Source organism: Fonticula alba, assembly GCF_000388065.1.
Source record: "Fonticula alba strain ATCC 38817 unplaced genomic scaffold supercont2.1, whole genome shotgun sequence".
Taxonomy (NCBI): Eukaryota; order Rotosphaerida; family Fonticulaceae; genus Fonticula; species Fonticula alba.
This window is the reverse complement of record NW_009242971.1, coordinates 4,602,366-4,616,903: the sequence shown is the minus strand read 5'-3', so window position 1 is coordinate 4,616,903 and position 14,538 is coordinate 4,602,366. Positions and strand designations below refer to the sequence as shown.

Genomic DNA, 14,538 nt, shown 5'->3' with positions numbered 1-14,538 from the left:
GGGGGGGAGGGGGGGGCAACGGGGAGAAAGAGAGAGGGGGGGAGAGGGAGGTGAAGCAACAACAAACGGCCGACGAAGGTCCCAGCCGGCCCGGCCACGCACTCTGACACCCGGGTCTCCAGTGCGGTGATGGCCTCGACACTTCGGTCGAGCGTTTCGCGCGTGATGTCCACGCTAAGGACGCCGGTGCATGAGGAATCCAAGTTGTGGGCCTCATCCAGGACGACGATCGCCGAGCTGGGCAATTGCGACGTCACCGGCGCCGATGCACGCGGATCAATCAGGTACGCATACGAGTGGACGATGATCGAAGCATGGGCAATCTGACGCAAAGGCGGCATTGCGTGTTAGTGCTTGGCAACACACTGGCCAGTGCCCCGGGCCGCCGGGTGACATACCATTCCCCGAGCCGTATAGTACGGGCATGCTCGGCGCTCACGGCCCTTGGTCAGCAGGTCCTCAAGCGAGTGTACCCCAGGACCCGGGTGTGCCTGCCCGGCCTCGGCCAAGGCAGCCAAGTTCTACAAAACACCAAGACCGCATGCCATGCGGAAGGTGGTTAGAAATACTCCCCAAAACAAAGACCCAAAGGGAGGCACACAGAAAAGAGAGGACGGTGACAGAGAAGACCGAGCGCCCCGTCAAAGGGACATACCTCGTAGTAGACGCAGGAGGGCGGCTCCTCCTCGATGTCGCGCGTGGGCTCCCCCTCGATGGGAGGGGGCTGCGTGCGGCGCCGAGCTTCCCACTGGGCATGTCGACGCCGGACCCACGGAGCCACGCGCGAGGCGCATCGCGCGTCCACCACGGCCGCCGGGGCCGCAGCCGCCACGGCAACCTGGTCTTGGGCACCTGCTGCCGCGCTGGCCGCCCCGGCCGCCGCGATGCCGGCCGCCACAACCTTCGGATGGATGCAAAGGTTCCGTCGCGAAGTGAGACCAACGGCCGTAAATCGACCCAGCGTGGCCGGGGCCCCGATCGGCAGGGCGTCCGCCTCCGGCAGGGCATCGCCGGCCTCCTCCGGTTGGCCGAGGGCCGCCTGGAGCCGGGCCCGAGCAGCAGCGTGTGCCGGATGGCCAACCGTCTGAAGAGGATCGCCCCCCTCCTCGCGCAGAATCTCCGCCCGGTAGGCCATCAAGGTGCGCAGCTCGTGCAGGGTCTTCTCCACTTCGGGGATGGTTCGCGTGCAGTACACAATCGTCGGTGTCGTCAGGGGGTAGTGCTGCGGTTGGGCATCGTGCGCGTGCGCGTGCGCGTGCGCGTGCGCGTGCACGTGTGTGGTCGCCCGTTTGCATGGCAGGGGATGAGCAGTGCCGGAGAAAAGTGAGAGGCGGAGCAAGGTCGATCCCGTACACAGGGCAAGGAGGGTGGGAGCAAGGAGAAAGGAAACGCGAAAAAAAAAGAAAAAACCCAGCGCGGGTCATCATCGGGAGAATGAGGGAAACATACCGCCTGATAGGACACCAGGAAAGAAAGCAGGGTCACGGTCTTGCCCGTGCCGGAGGGCATTTCGAGCAGGGCGTGGGCGCCAGGCTGGCCGCCATTGCCACCCACATGCACTGGCTGATCCCCGCCCTCCGGGTCCAGTCGGCGCTGGTCCAGAGTGCGCTTCAGCATGTGCATGTACTGGGCCTGCTCCGGGTAGATGTATGAATAGGGGAAGATCACCTCCACATCATCGATGAAGAACCTGGCTCGCAAGCAAATGGGCCGAGATGGGGACGAGCGTGAGAAGACTGCAACCAGCGGGATGGGGTGGGGGAGGGCGCGCGGTGGCGCCGGCAGGAAAGTGCCAGAGGGGGGGAGCGAGCAGGCAGCACCGGGGAAGGCAAGGAAGCTGGAAAGGGAGAGGCACTTACCTCATGTGCGGAGAGGGGAGCCAACTCTCGGAGAGTCTCCAGAAGGACGAGTCACCGGGCAGAAAGGGGGCTGGAGTAGGTGATAGGGCAAAAGGAAGACGAAGTGGGCTCAGGGGGGGGGGGGGGAATATGGAAAGGGGAGAGAGAACAGGAGCGAGCTGATCAAACTAAATTCCCCCGAAAGGAGTGGCGCGCCCTCTTGTTTCCCGGGTGGTCCCAGTCTTCATGTGGGGGCGGGGGGGAGGGGCGCAGGTCGCGGCTGCCAATTGAGCGGGCAGGATCGTCCCGGCCTATCATGTTACAGCCCATACGTACATTTAAGGGACATGACCGAGAATACTATTATGCCTGGCTCACGGGTTCTCCCTGCGGAAAATACACACCTCGTCGTGAATTTCCGCCCCCCCCTCTGCCGGACCTTGGCGCGGGGTGGCATACGTGCGCGCGGAAGCACCCCCCTCCGCATTTACACACGCCCATACACGCCTATCCCGCGCGTCCAAGTCACACGGCATTGAGCCGAGAGGGGGGGGGGGGGCCGGTGTCCGTGGCCTGAATCTGGGCGACCTCAAAATCGCCTTTTGGACAACGAAAAAGGCAGGTACCACACACGGCGCTGCACCACGCTGTCGGCGGCGGCGGCGGTGGTGGCAGTGTGGCCAGCAGACCGCAGGGCAGCTGGCCATGGAACCCTCGGACCGTGGGCCGGGGCGCGCACGGCGGCTCTCAGATCGTTGTTTGTTTTTGGCCCTGCAGGAAGACGAGAGTGACCCACTTGAGACCTGGTGACTGGCCCACCGCGCACGGGGACCCCCAAGACTGGGCCCGCCCCAGGCAGCTGAGGTCTCTCCGCCGCCCGGCCCGGCCCCGCCGCGCCCCTTTGGTGGCCCGGCTGAAAGAATAATAGCCCCCGCCCAACTTGTTGACCCCCCCCCCCCCCCCCCCGGCCCACCCGCCGCCGAAACCGCCGCCTCTTGCCAGGGCAAGAGGACACCGGCGTGTGTGTGTGTCTGTGTGGGGCGCCCCCGGGGGCCAACGAACCGTCGTGGCTGTGACCCGCTCGCAGGGACCCGGAGCCAAGCAGGTGGCCTGGTTCTGGCTCCAGGCCTCGCTGGCGCCCCCGTCCCTCACCTTGGCTCCGAAGAGGGTTTCACCTTGCTGCCGAGAGCCCCCTCTCAGAGGCGAAGAGATGCCGCCTCGACGGCACCCGGCCCCGGCATCCACCAGACACCCTCCGTGATCCCCCCACTGTTTCTGTCGCCCCCCCCCCCTCCTCTCCTCCAACCACATGTACCTCGCTGCCCCCCCCCCACGCCTCTTTGTGCCCTGTCATCCTCGCCCGCTCCTCCCCTCAGCCGTGACCCACCCGCGCGTGTATCCCACGCCCGGCACAAGCCCCAGCCCCCGGTGCTGACCGCCACACACCTTTGTCTCTCCCCCCCCCCCCTGTCTTCCTTGCCCGCCTGCGTGTGCGTGCGCATGCGCAGCCACCATGGCCTCCGCTGTCGCCGTCGTTTGGATGTTCTTCGTCTTCGCCGCCCTCACCGGGCTGGCCTGCTTCATTATCTCCGCGCCTTGGGGCAAAATCTCCCCCAACAACCGCGGGTATGTCTCGTCCCTTTCTTCCTCCGCTCTCCCTCCGCTCGCCCTGCCTGCCGGCTGGCTCCTGCGTGACTATCTCTCTCCCCCTCCCCCCACCCGGCTTTGCCCCTCCCATCTTCTTCTCCCTCGCTCAGACACAGTTACTAACTTCCTTCCCTCCCACGTCGCAGTGTTGGCTATGCGATGGCCGTTGCCACCGGCATGTGTCTCTACCTGATGTATGCTCATGCTCTGTCCTCTGTTCCTTGGCCGGAAGCATCCGGCCCTCTTGCTTCGCTCATGCCCACTTTCTCGCCCTGTCCTCCTTTTGCCCCCTTTTTACTGACCTGGGCCCCCAACCCCCCCCCGGCCACTCTCGTCTTCTGCCCCTTCATAGGTGGGCCATCTGCTACCTTGCTCAGGCCAACCCTCTCATTGCTCCCCAGCGCACTGGCTGGATTGGCCCTGGCATCTCCCCCTAAGCGACCATGCGAGTGGGCGCACGAGGCAAGCACTCCTCGCGCGCTGACGCACCTTCCACCCCATCCCCCGTCCCCCCCCCCCTCCTATCTCCCCACCCACCCGCGAGTGGTATCCCGCATGCTCGGCCTCCTCCTTTTCAACACACAAACGCGTGCGCTTTTCCCTGCCCTTGTTCGACCACGCCAATTAAAAATAAATACGAAACCCCTCGATGAGAACTCCCCCGAATCCATGGCATGGGCCATATTGCGTGCATAGAGATGTCCAAGAAAAGACAAACAACGAAGAGACAAATGCATACACACATCTATAGACAGGGGGGCGGGGGGAAGGGAGAAAAATGCTAGCCCTCATCCTCCTCATCACCAAAACTCCCGGCACCAGCCGTGGCCACCGGCAACGAGGCCAGCACATACCTGCCGGCCGACAATGCCGCATGCTCCACCGGATCCACATGTAGACCAGTCCGCCGGCTGGGCAGCCCTGGCAACTCCGAAGGACTGGCGTCGCCGGTCTTGCCGGACCCCGTCCACACCGCGGGGTCCTCCAGCAAATCAAACGGCAAGGCTCGGGCGACATCATGCCTCAACAGCCGATCGACCAGAGCCTGATGGCCGACCTCCGGGGGAAGCTCCTCGGCGGCAGCCTGCGCGGACTTGGTCCATTGGCGAATTTGGGCAATGTCCTGGCGGATGCGATCCTCAAAATGCCGGCGCAAATCGGCCGCCGATTCAAGCGCAGGCAGGGAGTCCCGGTCCGCCCGGAGCATGGCCCCCAAGTCCAGGCTCGACAGGGCTGCCAAGTGGTCAAGGTCCAATGGGGGCTCGGCTCTGCTGCCATCCTCCGGCCGCACCGCCGAGCGGCTGACCAAACTGGCCAATCGTCCCCCGATCGACCAAGCCGATGAGAGGAGCACCTGCTGGCCGGCTACACACGCGCATGTCGGAATTAGCGTGGCGAATGGGGGGGACAAAGAAAGAGGTGGGAAAGACAACGCACTCGATGGACGAATCCAAGAAAGGGCAGGCTTCATGAATGGCTTACAAGAGGTGGGCAAAGGGAGATGGGGAAAAGCAAGCAGGTTGGATCGGGGGCGGGGGCGGGGGCGGGGGCGGGGAGGGGGGGGGGGGGGGAATGGAAAGGGTGATAGCAGAGCCAAGCACGATCAGGTAGATGGGGCTCTCTCCTGAGATGGAGCTGAGAGGCGTCCCTGGAGAGGGGGCCTCATGAACGGAAGAAGGCGCGTGAGCAAGAGAGCCAGCCAACCGGCCGGCCAACAGCCGGGGAGAGATACAAGGCGATCCCCACTCGGAGATCACGTGGACAGATACCTTGTTCAACCGCACCCAGCCTCCCAGAGCGCACACACATGTTTGAGACCTGGCGAGGAAGAGAGACACAGAGGGGACAAGAAAGAGAGAGAGAGAGAGAGAGTGATGAGCAAGGGGAAGGGGATCGACTTTCAGCGGTTTATGGGAGAGTATGTGTGCACACGCATGGTTGACAAGAACATGGAACATGGAAAGGAGGGAAGAGGAGGAGGAGGAGGGCGTCTACAGCAGGAGGAGGGGGGTGCACATGAATATTTGTGTGTGTGTATAGCTCCTGCTTAAAATATCATGGAAGTGCGAACAAAGCGAAGGACAAATCTTCATCAATCCATGGGGGGAACGGGGAAGGAAGGGGTGGAGGGGGGGACGACGGGTAACGCAGGGGTAGCGAGCGGATGGGCAGGCAGATCAATCGCTGTCCGAGGCGGCCCCCTCGTCGGAGCTAACCTCCAGCGTCGGCGCCAGGCCACGAAGGGTGACCTCATCCAGCTCGGAGTCCGAGTCCGAGCCCGCTGCATCGCCGGCGTGCTCCTCGCTGTCAGTCAAGTCCGAAACATTGCCCTCCTGGATGGCACGCTCGGCCGCCTCGAGGGCCTCCTTGTCGGTGGCCTCAATCGAAGACTGAATCAGGGCCGACACTTCGGTCGCGGCAACCGCCGCAAAGGCCGGCGCCGCGACGTCAGTCTCCTGGAAGAAAGACAGCGTAAGCAGCCCGGTCTTCGGTAGGAGGCCAACACCCCGCTCGAAGGTGACCGGCACCTGATCGGCCTTCTTGCGGCGGAACTCCGCCTCAAAGAGCTGGAAAGAGCCAAGACGACCATCCCCCGAAGGGACAGAAGGAAGTCGCCATTACCCGGAGAGCCGAAGGGCACCAAGCAAATGACAAGAACGTGTTGCAGGAGGATGGATGGCGGCAAAGCAGGGGAGGGGGCGGGGGACCGAGGGTGTTAGATTGGCTTTTCCTCTTCTCTTTCTGACTTTCTCCTTTGCCCGTCTCTCCCCCTCTCTTGCCCCGTGTCTCTTCTTGGACAACGTACGCTCTCATAAGTGCTCTCCAGGTTCTGGGCCAGATCCAGCGACGACCGGCGCAGAGGCTCCATGAAATTCTTGACAAAGTTCTTCTCTTTCTGACTTTCTCCTTTGCCCGTCTCTCCCCCTCTCTTGCCCCGTGTCTCTTCTTGGACAACGTACGCTCTCATAAGTGCTCTCCAGGTTCTGGGCCAGATCCAGCGACGACCGGCGCAGAGGCTCCATGAAATTCTTGACAAAGTTCGACACGGTCGGCGAGTAGTGCGACCGCATGGCATGCAACTCCCAGAGGGACGAGTCAATGGCACGGCACTTGTCCAGGGCCGGCTCCTCGGTGTTGTAGACATCCTCGCCGGGGTTGCCTGAGAGCAGGCGGCCGCGAAGAAGGGGGTTAGAAGAGGATAGACACATGATTGAGGACAAAAGGAGCGGATGCAATGGAAGGGCAGAATCATGAGCCAGGACCCGGTGAAAGGTGCTCGCTCCCCTCCGGGGAACACTCGAGCAAGAACACGCACTGGTGCTCGATGGGCGGTGGAGAAGCACCATGCATGAGGGATGCCGCTTGAGAAGGTTATACACGAACACCAGCAGAGCAATGGCCGTCGACGGGGGGGCAGTCAGAGCCAGACGGGCGAAGCGCTTGATGAAACCGGCCACAATGTAGCCGGGCAGGAGTCTGAAGAGCGAAGAAGGTGAGGGGGGAGGTGGTAAGGTGGGGAGAGAGAGGAAGAGAGAGAGAGAGAGAGAGAGAGAGATGGAAGCCATGGTGTCAGCATATGTGCGTGTCTGCTTTGGAAGGGGACTGACTAAAAATGCGAAGGCGAGGCAGGGAGGCAGCACGCACGGAGACTGCAGGTACAGATCCGTCAGGGTCAGGAAGCGCGCGCGGTACTTCAACCGCGGCAGGCGGTCATCACACAGAGAGTACAGGCGGTTGTAGAAGTCCGGATACTCGATGTTGTGCTTGAGCATGAGGATGTAGATACTGTCCAGACTCAGGAGGGCCAGCACGCCGGAGGCATTGGTCGTGTCGGTGCGCGAGCTGGTCTTGGTGAAGAGCTCAGTCAGGAAGTCCACCAGCGGCGTAAGCCCCGTCAGATGGGGGTACACCTGACGCGGCAGGGCTCCAAGCATTCGGCGCAGGTCGGGCGGCGAATGCGGCAGCCGAACTGTGGCGAACCAAGCAAGCGAATAAACGCTGCGCAGGTCCTTCTTGACCTTCTCGCGGGTGGACTTGTCTGAGAGCCACAGTGCCAAGAAAAGAGGCGAATTGTGTCAGCAAACCCCCGATGGACATGCAGCATGAACAAAAACAACTCAAGACTCGGGGGGGAGGGGGGGGGGGCAAGGGGGTGGAGAAGACGAAGAAGCGACAAGCAAGGGCACGAGCAACACACCAATCGACTCGGAGAAGTACATCAGATCGCCATCCTTAGAGGGGATCGGCACACGCAGCATGAGCTCCAGGACATTCGCCGCGAAGGTGACATTGTCCACATCGTGAGCCGGACCGGCAGACTCGAGCCGACGGTTGATCAGGCGACTGCCAGACGAGGCAAGAGATGCAGCATGAGAGGAGAAAATTAGTGGGGGGGGGGGGGGGGGAAGGGGGGATGAGTGGCATTCGAGGAGTTGGCCCAGCCCAAGAACCGAAAGGAAAGGCAAGCTGGCCGACCGGCTGTGGCCGACATACCGCAACGACCGAAGCATGAAGTAGCGCAGGTCCGGGTACGCCAGGTACCGCTCAACCAGCATCTTGGTGACAGCCTCTGCCATCGGCTGGCCGGAAGTGTGCGAGAGGACAGCCTCCATGGCCTGATCCAAGAGGTCGCCGGAGAAAACAAACACCCCCGACGACGCGAGCTGGGTCTTGGACTTGGTGCCGCCGGACTTTGCCGCCTCGGCTTGGGCAATCGACGCGCTGGCCTTCTCGGAGGCCGCCTGCGTTTCGATCGACAGGAGCTGCATCAGCACCGGCAGGCAGCACAGGATGTCAGCCTCGGCGCCCCCGGCACACTGGGCCACCAGGAGGTTGACATACACCTGGTACCGGTCCCGGGTCCAAGACAGAACTCGGTTGGCCGCATCGTGCAGCTGGTTGTCCTTGGCATTGGTGGTGTCAGCCTTCTTCTCGCGGCTGGAGGCCAGCGCCAGGGTGCTGCTCTCCCGGTGCAGAGTCCCGATGAACTGCGAGAAGAAGCCCACGGAGGCCTCGATGGCTGCGTGCGCCACGCGAGAGTTGTTGTGCTGGATCCAATGCAGATAGGTCAGTTCCGGCCGGAGAGACACGATGGCCGTGGTAAGCACACGAAGGATGTGCGAAGTACGCGCGGCATGTACCTTGCAAAGCCCCTCCAGCCGAACAAGGCGGTTGAGCTCGCGCTTGTCCTGGCGCACAGCGGACACGATCTCCTGGATCTCCTTTGAGAGGGCGACGAAATCCTCGGGCGACAGGCGCTTGGGCTTGGTTGCGCCGGCGCCAGCAATGGCCTGGCGCTTGGCCGCGGGTGAGGCGCCAGCCTGCGAGGAGAGGCCGCGCTTCTTAGCCGCCGGAGCAGACATATTTCGTGGGTAGATGTAGGTGCCCGTGCAAACAACAGATGGAAGGGAGGGAGAGGATGGAGAGAGGGAGGGAGAGAGAGAGAGAGGGGGGGGGCAAAACCGGGTGGCGACAGACGGAAGGAGAGGCGGGGGAGGAATTGGGTGGGGGTGTGTGCCACTGCCCTGGTCAGGGCGCCCGTGCGGCGGAAAAATACTCCGGCGCAGGTGGCCCACCCGGCGCGCGCGGGATCTCGGCACACCCCGCTCTTTGTTTCTCCCTCCCCCCCCCCCCCCCCTGGACGGGAGGGCCGCATGTCCCCCTCGCCCTCGCCCGCGCCCCGGGAGACTCCGGGAAATCCGCGCGGCACTGCAAGCGTCGGCACTTGCACGCGCGGCACGTTCGATATTTGCCCACGCTGGCGGAAATGTATGTCGATAGTCTATTTGTCCCTTCGTCGGCAGTTGCCGCCGGGACCAGGAAGTCCCACACGCCAAGCAAGGGGACGCCGGGGAGAAAGTCGCCGGGGGGCGGGGAATGAGAAATGCCAGGAGCGAAAGAAGGAGAGGCGGGCGAGGAAAGAGCCGCGTGACTCCCTGCTGCCGCCTTGTGCGTCAGGTTTCTTCTTTCACAGCAGCAGGTTCCGATTGCGCTCGTAGGCCAGCCAGAGGAAGTGGTTCATGCCCGCGATGAAGCCGGTGCTTGTGGGAGCGGCCCCGCCAGCGCCACCGGCGCCACCGGCCGGACCCTGCCGGGCTAGATCCGGAGACTCGGATTCGCGCAGTCGCGAAGCAGGGTGAAGCTGGTCAATCCGGGCAAACAGCTGGACCGTCGCCCGGCGCACCGACTCCGATGGATGGTAAAGCGACACCCCCAAGGGGAAGAGGCCACCATCATACTCCGGGAGGTAAGACAGGAGCTGTCTCATCGTCAGGTTGTTGTGTGTGTGTGAGAGAGCGAGAGAGACAGAGAGAGACAGAGAGAGACAGAGAGAGACAGAGAGAGACAGAGAGAAACAGAGAGAAACAGAGAGAGACAGAGAGAAACAGAAAGAGATGTAGAGGCAGGGGAGAATAGAGGATTCCAGTGGAGCAGGCAATGCATGGGGCAGGCGACAAGGAGGACAAGATGCCGACAGCGCACCTCAAGCAGCTTGTCATCAGTGTCAATGGACCGGACCAGCGACTCGAGGGTGGTCACGAGCTCGGCCTCCGGGATGACGGCACGGATGCGCAGCTTCCGGATGAGGCGCTCGACATTCAGCTCGCGAATGGGCCGGGTCTTGGCCCAGGTCTCGCGATCCTGTGGCGTTTCAAGCGGGCGTTGGGTGGTGTACGGATGGGACAAGGAAAGAAACAACAATGGCCCGCAGGCAAGTCAGCACAACGGCCGGACAGGTCCCCCCATGCGAGACCCGAGCACGAGGCAGGAAGGGGAATGTGACAAGGGAGGACAAGAGACTGCCCCTCTGGCAGGCTGACAGTCCGGCCAAACGCACCTCGACATAGAAGCGATAGCTCTCGGAATTGGCCTTCCAGGCATCCAGGCGCCGGCGATTGGCGGCCAGCGTGCGCTTGGCCTCGCTATTGTCCCGGAACTCCCCCTCATCAAAGGCCTGAGAGATGAGGGCACTGGTGTAGGCGTCAAACTTGGCACGGATCTGCGCCTCGGATTGGTGGGATTGTACCGCCAGCAGGACCTCCTTGATGAAGGCATTGTCCAGAGGCACATGCGGCTCGGCACCACCACCAACCGCATCTGCCGACCCGGCCACCGGGGCCGGGGAAATCGGTGCTGACAGGGACCCACCGGGCTGGCCATCTCCACTGGCCATGGAGCCATAGGCATGATCGAGGGAGCCAGAAGCACTGGCACTGGGCCCAGCCTGGGCCGCAGTCAGCAGGTGCGTAGCATAGCGCACCTGCCCGGTGTTCACATTGCACAGAAGATCCCACCGCTTCTCCATGTCCTCAAAGATGGGATTCGAGACACCGGCAATGTAGCCAGGGCTGCAGGGCGCGTGGGCATATGTGCGTGTATGTGTGTGTGTGTGTGTGTGTGTGTGTGTGTGTGTGTGTGTGTGTGGGGGGGGGGGGGGATCAGTACTGGACAGATGGTGCGACATACAGATGCACACAAGAACATCTGGACAACAAGGGAGGATGGCAGATCGCCACACGCACACCAGCAGCATGCCATCCAAATTGGTGAGATTGGAATAGGGGAAGGCACGGCGAGCAAAACCACGCAGGGTGGGCGCCAGCATCGCACACGCAGCCAGCGCCAGGTTCGACACTTCGGACGCCGGGCGCTGGTATCCGACGAAGAGAATGCGCTGCTGGCGAAGGAGGGCTGGTTCGAGAGGACAGAGATCAGGGGAAGGGTGTCAGGAAAAACAAGGACACCCCCGGCTACCAATGGATGCGTGCGCTGTGTGTTGGCTTATTTTTCTTCTGTTCTGTCGCCGCTTGGTGGGGCTCTTGCGCGATCACCATACCGTTGAAGATGGCCATGATACCATTCTCGCCCTTGCCCACGGTCGAATGACCGAACTTTTGGATCAGCTCGATGAGAGAAAACTAACATCCACCACAAGACAGCAAGTGAGATGTCGGGCCACGAAGGACCGCACGGTCAGCAAAGGAAAGACCATAGAGAAGGCGCAGTGATCAAAGGGGAAGCGCGGGAGGGGGGGGGGGGGGACGCACGTCGCCAACCTCATCCGGCATGGTCGTCAGGGGGATGCGGATTGGTAGATCGATGCCCGAGAAGCGGACTTGCGTCAGGAAGTATGTCGGGTCGGCCTGCATCGAATAGGTGGTGGCGGCCGCGCTGATGGGCGCCGCAGGGGATGCCAATTCGCCGGAATTCTCCCCCGAGGTGGCGGGCTTCCGTCCAGCACCAAAGCCAAGGACCGCTGCGATGGCTGTCGCATCGCTGACAGCCCGCAGGAGGCGTCGGTGCAACGGTGTCAGTCGTGGCGCCCCAAGGGCCTCCAGATCAATTGCATTCACCGCATCGTAGACATCCTTCAGGACGGATGTGTCATTCGTGTCGAAGAACTTCTCCAGTGCCAACAACAGCAGCGGCCGCCACACATGGCCGAAGGGGTGCCTTGTGCACACGGCCAGGGCTTTGGTCCGCGCGCCACGCCGGGCCCCGGGAACCTGCTTGGTGCGGACAATGTTGAACGCGTGCAGGAAAGGGGCACTAGAGTCTAGATAGCCAGGGGTGAGAGGGGGGAGGGCAGCGAGAGAGAGAGAGGGGGGGGGGGGAAGAGGAGAAAGGGGAACCCGTGGTAGAGCGAGAAGAAAAGTGCATAAATAAGGGGAGGACCGGGGCAAAGGTGAGAGGGGTGAAAGACGGGGCAGGAAAGAGGGCCACATTGGGAGGAGGTGATTCCTTCCGGAAGAGGGAGTCCAGGCACGACAATGTACGCGGCCCTGACACGACACCGTACGCACCGAGGTCCAGCTCAGACGGGCCGGAGGAGCTGGCCACGGCAGCACGGCTGGCCGCTTCGGCGGCAATGGCCGCTTCGGCCGACCGCAAGGCCGACTCCGCATCTCCGAGATCAGCCAGCGAGGGGGCCATTTCGTCGGCCACATTCTCCGGCAGGGCCGCCCGGTCGATGGTCAAAGGAGACAGGGAGGTGATCACACCGCCGATCGTCAGACTCTCATAAAGGGAGGACGGGGCCGGCGGGGGGGGATTCATATGGGGGTCGGCATAGAGGCCGGGCGGGGGCATGGGATTGCCCGAGGAGAAGGCACTCAGAGCAGAGAGGAAGGCAACCTCGTCGCCCTCGGAAACAAAGCGCATGCCATACGCCGCGGAGTCTGTGATGATGACATCATACAGCGGCTCCATCTGCTGAAACTGGATGGCCGATCCGGCCGGGATATCGATGGCCGGGAAACTGTCGATGTCAATGGGTGGGCCAATCTGGATCTTGGTGTTGGAGAGCCGAACTGGAATCCGATCATTGTGCAGGGGCTCCCAGTCTGTTTGATGGGGACACATCGGGCCAAGGCGGGGATGCTTAGTCAAATCGCACTTCCATCAACGGAAAGGAGGGAGACGGAAAGAAAGAGTGTGTGGGGGTTTGGTAGCGCAGGAGGGAGGGAGAGGGGGAGATATATATATATACATACCCTGGCTAGACTCGGTGTACTGATACACCACACAATCGATGCGCGCCACATAGCTTGGGCAGGCAGGCCAATGAGTTTTCCGGTGCGGGTGGGGGCGGGTGGGTGTGAAGGTACATGCGCGTCAGAGAGGCAGATAATGCGTTGCAGATGTCCACAGCGGCCATTCAGGGAAAGGACAGTGCATACCCGACAGCCGGTGGGGCAGGCTCCGGTGGAGGAGGGAGCAGGTCCCGCTCCTTCAGGAACTGGAGGACCACCTCGCGCGCATGTGCCAGACGCTCGGCGGCCTGGGTCAGCCGGTCGGAGGCCTGCTCGGCAAGGGACTTGCCCGTGGTGCCGTTGGCATCAGATCCGCTGGAAGAAGTCTTGGCCGCCTCGCGCGCCTGCTCAGCGCGCACAATGTGGGGCAAGTTCAGCCCGAAGGTGGTCCAATCCTGCTCGCGGTTGTGCGCTCCGTCGGGAAGCATCAGCTCTGCCAGGAGTCTGGGGAAGAGGTAAAACGCGTGTGAGAGGAGGTCGGAGACGCCGGCGTGCGCGGGCAAATGTGCGCGTGCGCGTGTGAATGGTTGGGCGCATGTGCGCCTGTGGCCACAATGGTCCAGGCACACAGACACACGCCACATGGTCAAGGGCGAGCAACGCACTGCACATCAACACCGGTCTCAGAAGGATACTGCGAACTCAAGACCGACCCCTTGTCAATGTCGAACTCCGCCAGGAGGACATAGGAGATGAGCGGCTTAAACAGAGGGTCCGGCTGGATAGACAGGCAAGACATGGCACGTGAAGCGGATAGGACCGAGATCCGCGACCAGCTGACAACCGGCGAGGAGACAAGGGAGGGGGAAGGGGGAGGAGACCAAAGGAGGCGCAGGGGAAAGGACGAGGAAACGAGAAACGGCGAGGGAAGAGGGGCGATCCGGACCTGGGCTGCGCCAGGAGGAGGATATTAAGGGTGGATCAGGATGGGGAGGAGGGGGGGGGGGGTGAAAGGCGCGGGGTAACAACCAGCACCGGCGACTGGGCACGAGGATGGTTCGCCTTGTGCGTGGAGGGACGGGCGAAGGGGATGCTCGGTATGTGGAGATCTTGAGAGGATGACACGGCAGCGGTTGGAGGGGGAAGGGAGGCCCCTGCCTCCGGCCCCTGCGAAGACGGGGAGGGGGGGAAAAAAAACAAGCGGCTAAAGCCAACCACAGGCCCCCTCACTCAAGACCCCAGGGGCGCGGTCAACAAGGTCCAGAATGACCGCCCGCCAGGGGCAGACCTGGCCCTCCCTGCTGGGCCGGCGCCGAGAACCGGGGCCGCCGGGCGGAAAAGGGCTTTCTTGCTGATCGGTAGGGCGGGCACGGGCACCGGTCCGTACGGAGGGCGAGGACAACGAAAAGGGGGGGAGGAGGGGTTATGGTGCACCCCCCCCCCCCCCCTCGCCAGCAGCAAAATACGGAGGCCTCCCGCCCCTGAAGGAAAAGGGCATGCGTCGGCACACGATTCCCGTGATCGCCTCATCACGGAGGCGAATATTCGTCGGCACTTCGAAGGTCAAGTGCCTGCCCGCT

The 14,538-nt window shown here is 62.7% G+C and overlaps 5 protein-coding genes across 5 annotated transcripts in view; 1 reads left to right on the top strand and 4 right to left on the bottom strand.

Moving 5' to 3' along the window:
• The window catches only part of H696_00991 (hypothetical protein), a gene marked incomplete at both ends in the record, with an annotated part of 19,719 nt that extends 17,855 nt beyond the window's left edge, over nucleotides 1-1,864 (bottom strand). The window contains 7 exons of the mRNA XM_009494883.1: nucleotides 75-323; nucleotides 399-521; nucleotides 656-838; nucleotides 899-994; nucleotides 1,082-1,222; nucleotides 1,450-1,690; nucleotides 1,860-1,864. Coding sequence (XP_009493158.1) covers nucleotides 75-323; nucleotides 399-521; nucleotides 656-838; nucleotides 899-994; nucleotides 1,082-1,222; nucleotides 1,450-1,690; nucleotides 1,860-1,864 — 1,038 coding nt within the window. The remainder of the gene's footprint in view (nucleotides 1-74; nucleotides 324-398; nucleotides 522-655; nucleotides 839-898; nucleotides 995-1,081; nucleotides 1,223-1,449; nucleotides 1,691-1,859) is intronic.
• Nucleotides 1,865-3,059: 1,195 nt separating this feature from the next.
• On the top strand, nucleotides 3,060-4,147 carry H696_00990 (hypothetical protein). The gene is made up of 4 exons (XM_009494882.1): nucleotides 3,060-3,149; nucleotides 3,347-3,464; nucleotides 3,632-3,679; nucleotides 3,838-4,147. Exons 2-4 carry the CDS (start codon nucleotides 3,352-3,354, stop codon nucleotides 3,920-3,922), a joined length of 246 nt encoding a protein of 81 aa, XP_009493157.1. The 5' UTR covers nucleotides 3,060-3,149; nucleotides 3,347-3,351; the 3' UTR covers nucleotides 3,923-4,147.
• Nucleotides 4,148-4,217: 70 nt separating this feature from the next.
• H696_00989 (hypothetical protein) lies at nucleotides 4,218-5,056 on the bottom strand. The gene is made up of 2 exons (XM_009494881.1): nucleotides 4,923-5,056; nucleotides 4,218-4,850 (listed from the first exon to the last, which is right to left on the bottom strand). The coding sequence occupies exons 1-2, from the start codon at nucleotides 4,954-4,956 to the stop codon at nucleotides 4,267-4,269; spliced, it is 618 nt and encodes a 205-aa protein (XP_009493156.1). The 5' UTR covers nucleotides 4,957-5,056; the 3' UTR covers nucleotides 4,218-4,266.
• Nucleotides 5,057-5,378: 322 nt separating this feature from the next.
• H696_00988 (hypothetical protein) lies at nucleotides 5,379-8,933 on the bottom strand. The gene is made up of 7 exons (XM_009494880.1): nucleotides 8,627-8,933; nucleotides 7,980-8,533; nucleotides 7,684-7,829; nucleotides 7,131-7,524; nucleotides 6,802-6,962; nucleotides 6,446-6,645; nucleotides 5,379-6,052 (listed from the first exon to the last, which is right to left on the bottom strand). Exons 1-7 carry the CDS (start codon nucleotides 8,846-8,848, stop codon nucleotides 5,663-5,665), a joined length of 2,067 nt encoding a protein of 688 aa, XP_009493155.1. The 5' UTR covers nucleotides 8,849-8,933; the 3' UTR covers nucleotides 5,379-5,662.
• Nucleotides 8,934-9,253: 320 nt separating this feature from the next.
• Nucleotides 9,254-13,972, bottom strand: H696_00987 (hypothetical protein). Its single transcript, XM_009494879.1, has 10 exons — nucleotides 13,624-13,972; nucleotides 13,166-13,462; nucleotides 12,980-13,032; nucleotides 12,290-12,829; nucleotides 11,534-12,042; nucleotides 11,323-11,404; nucleotides 11,009-11,177; nucleotides 10,324-10,834; nucleotides 9,969-10,127; nucleotides 9,254-9,744 (listed from the first exon to the last, which is right to left on the bottom strand). The coding sequence occupies exons 1-10, from the start codon at nucleotides 13,755-13,757 to the stop codon at nucleotides 9,454-9,456; spliced, it is 2,745 nt and encodes a 914-aa protein (XP_009493154.1). The 5' UTR covers nucleotides 13,758-13,972; the 3' UTR covers nucleotides 9,254-9,453.
• Between the last annotated feature and the right edge of the window lie 566 nt (nucleotides 13,973-14,538).